General features: G+C 38.9%; 1 protein-coding gene across 17 annotated transcripts in view; it reads left to right on the top strand.

Moving 5' to 3' along the window:
- Positions 1–3,257, top strand: part of LOC118424015 (disintegrin and metalloproteinase domain-containing protein 11-like) — a 47,114-nt gene that overhangs the window by 11,391 nt on the left and 32,466 nt on the right. For all 17 annotated transcript variants that reach the window (XR_004832161.1, XM_035832417.1, XM_035832413.1 and 14 more), the window contains exon 5: positions 196–265. Coding sequence is in view for 16 of the 17 variants with exons in the window: in XM_035832417.1 (XP_035688310.1) it covers positions 196–265 (70 nt within the window). In the remaining variant the exon portion in view is untranslated. The remainder of the gene's footprint in view (positions 1–195; positions 266–3,257) is intronic.

Raw genomic sequence — 3,257 nt, 5'->3', positions numbered from 1 at the left:
GACTTTAATGTGTAAAGTTTGACTGAGTCAGTCAGTTGTGAGTAGACATTTGAGTCTTTGTGTGAATTTGTTGCGTAATTCAGCCCGTTTTGGGCACATCTTTTGAATAAAGTATTTGATTTGATTTGATTAAGTATTTTTACAAAAATGTTAGGATGGATGTTGAACAATTTTTTTTTTCATTTTTCTTTCCAGTGGGCTGCTGTCCTCCAGATACGTGGAGAGATACTACACCAACCAATCAAGCAAGCCAGTAGTGGTGAAGGTGAGTTTTGTGCCTACCTTTATAGCTGTAATAGTGATGACATATCTCTCATTCTGATTGGTCAGAGTCCTGTGTGTCTGTCCTTCTGATTGGTTCAAACTTTCAAAAGTCATTAACAACCTGTTGTTAATGAAACTATTTAATGCATGGTTGTTAATGATTTTCCATGTGTTACGGTGTCATAACCAACATGGAATGGGGTATTCTGATTGGTCAACGTTCCCTGGCTATATGATAATACGTAATTATTACAGATTATCATTAGAAATACCTGACTGTCCAGGTTTTGTGATTATTAATCTCAATTTTAAGTTAGTAACACAGGAGTATTGATTCTAGAAATATGGGTCCGTTGGGAATCCCATACATGGTAAGAGCTACGGTGTAGCTATCAGTACTGGGCCAATAAAGACAAAACACAGCTGATATCTTATGACAATAACTGCGCGATATAGATATAAGCACTTTTGACTAGTTCACGTTTAAGAGTATGTTACAAACATCAGGACAAATAGGATAGGCCGTGAACAAATATGAGGTCAAATACTTTCAAATCATCTCAAAAAGTATTTGGACGAACACCAGACTAGCGCATGCACCAATGCCTTGTAAGTGCACCAGGCACAAATCCATAGAAGGCTTCGTTTCCAGGATCTAATGATAGCATCGTGTAGTTTCTCGCTGGTTTATCGCAATGCGGGAACAACTCCAAAAGCAAGATAAGCAAGAAGATCACAAAACTGTGGGGCTTAACTGGAATCCTTTTCGCCGAATGACGTCACACCCATCCGGACTCTAATTGGCCAATAAAAAACGTCGGCAACTATGACGTCACCAGGCAAATTACCTGTGTAGTCATTTGTATTTTAATACCATATGTCGCGTAGGCCGACGAGGTAACGAGGCATCAAGGTGCCTTTGTTTAACTAATAATAACGAACAAGTACGTGAATGATAAATATAGCACTTAGGGTTTAGATACGTTATTGATGATTTGGCTTACGCCATTGCATCTTTGCCTTAACGCACACCAGACGCCTTGTCAAATGTCATTCCGTGCGGTACCAGATGTTATAGCCACATGGGAATACATGGATAGAAGGTCTGACGTTCGGATGCTTAAGATGTAATTGGAAAAGCTTTACAACCTTGAAATAAGCTTCATAAATTGGCACAGCGATGGGTGTGCATCAATCTATGAACTGACACATCATCAGTCGACTGAGAATGTCGGATGATGTAAGCCATGTTGCAACTTAAGATAACAGGGTGATAAACGAAAGAATTCCCGCATATTGCCGGCAAGGGAACAAAGAAATTAGCTAAAAATTATACAAAAGGATTACTATCAATTTTTCTTCTAACAGTGACTGTTTATTAAAGGTAGAGAACGTACCTCCAAATTTTCGATATCTACCAGTTCATCTTGGACGCGGAGAATGGTCTAGATCTACTGGTAGACATCGAAAATTTGGAGGTACGTTCTCTACCTTTAATAAAGTTACTGTTAGAATCTGTAAACATACGTGACTGATGAACCTCTTCAACGATACAAAATGGTGTTTTACAAGGGCACGTGGTTCCAATATACAATGTATTATTTTCACACATGTATTAGATTCGCGAACTTTATAAAAAAAACTCTTCATCTAAAACATCTTGGAAAGCCAAAGGCCTGGCAGAGACAAGACTTCCTGGTCTTCAACCACTTTAATGTAGACTGTGTAACGTTAGCTCTAAGCTGGGTTCAGAATACATTTGAAATGTTATAAATGACTCCTGGGTCGTATAGATATTCTTTCAAAAAATCTTAAAATTATTGGCCTTCAAACGTTGTTATTGCTGCTGCTTGTGGTTTCAGCACTGAATATCATCCATGTCTTTCGAGACAACGCGCATTCCTTACTGTATCGCCCCGCCATTTTGTGTACAAGCCGCCGTCTTAATTTTCTGGGTAATGGAGCGTCGATTCCCCTTTCACTGCCTCCATCTCCCGCGGGATTCTTCTTGTTTTAACATAACGATACAGAGAAAGATCAAACGCAGTCCTCGTTGCAAACTGTCTCCGTGTGTTATTATGGCTCCGTCCAATATACTGAAGGTCCAGCCTGCGATTATGATCGATGTTGCCTCAAGACATACTGACAGAAAGGCACAGTGATTTGATATAGAACGATCGTATGTTTGATAAATGCGTGCAGCATGCATATATGATGACGTTACGTAAGTCTACATCCCATAGTAGATGTTGCTTTCATGTGATGCTCCTGACATTGCCGTATCATGTTTCTCCAAGTATCATATATTATTTTCAATAACATGAATCTTATGCGCATCTGTGTGCTTACCTTGACATACTTATCTTGTGTCTAAAATCTTCAGAAAGGCCAGAGATGGCCTAAAGTACTTGATTGTACTAGAATAACTCCTTGAGCTTTTTAACAGTACCAACAGTGTGCTTTTCTCAAATTTGCTGATCAGAGAGTACCATTTTAACTTGTTCTCATTTTTATTAACCTTACCTGTTATATCTAACATGCGACGTTGTATTTTTGAAACACATCTATGTGTATAAATCAACAATATTCCACATTATTTCAATAGAGCCCAGTATGCTGTCAAATACATTATGGTATGGAAGCCACGAGTATAGTTTTAAACATCATTTAGCTGACGCCATTTTGTAAAGTTGTTCTGTTCCCGAGCTGAAGCCCTATTGGGTAGCTAAATATCAACGAATGACGCCTACTGTAATTGCTATAAAGGGCAAAGTAATGCCATTATTAATGTAGAAACAGTAGGAGAGATGCTGCTGTACGGAGATGGCCATCTCAGTCCATAACCCCTGCTCTTTAGATCATCAATTCTTCTTCGATGTCCGTTGTTCTCTTGTTTTATGGGCAAATTTACTTCTCAGTAGCCCTCGTTAGGTTTTAATGAAGCAACACAACGTTCGCGATGTCCCTGTAATGTTAGATTGACCCTCCTACAA

This window comes from Branchiostoma floridae, chromosome 10 (assembly GCF_000003815.2).
Source record: "Branchiostoma floridae strain S238N-H82 chromosome 10, Bfl_VNyyK, whole genome shotgun sequence".
In the NCBI taxonomy this organism is placed as follows: Eukaryota; Metazoa; Chordata; class Leptocardii; order Amphioxiformes; family Branchiostomatidae; genus Branchiostoma; species Branchiostoma floridae.
Note: the sequence above shows the minus strand (reverse complement) of the source record. Positions and strands in the feature narration are given on the sequence as shown.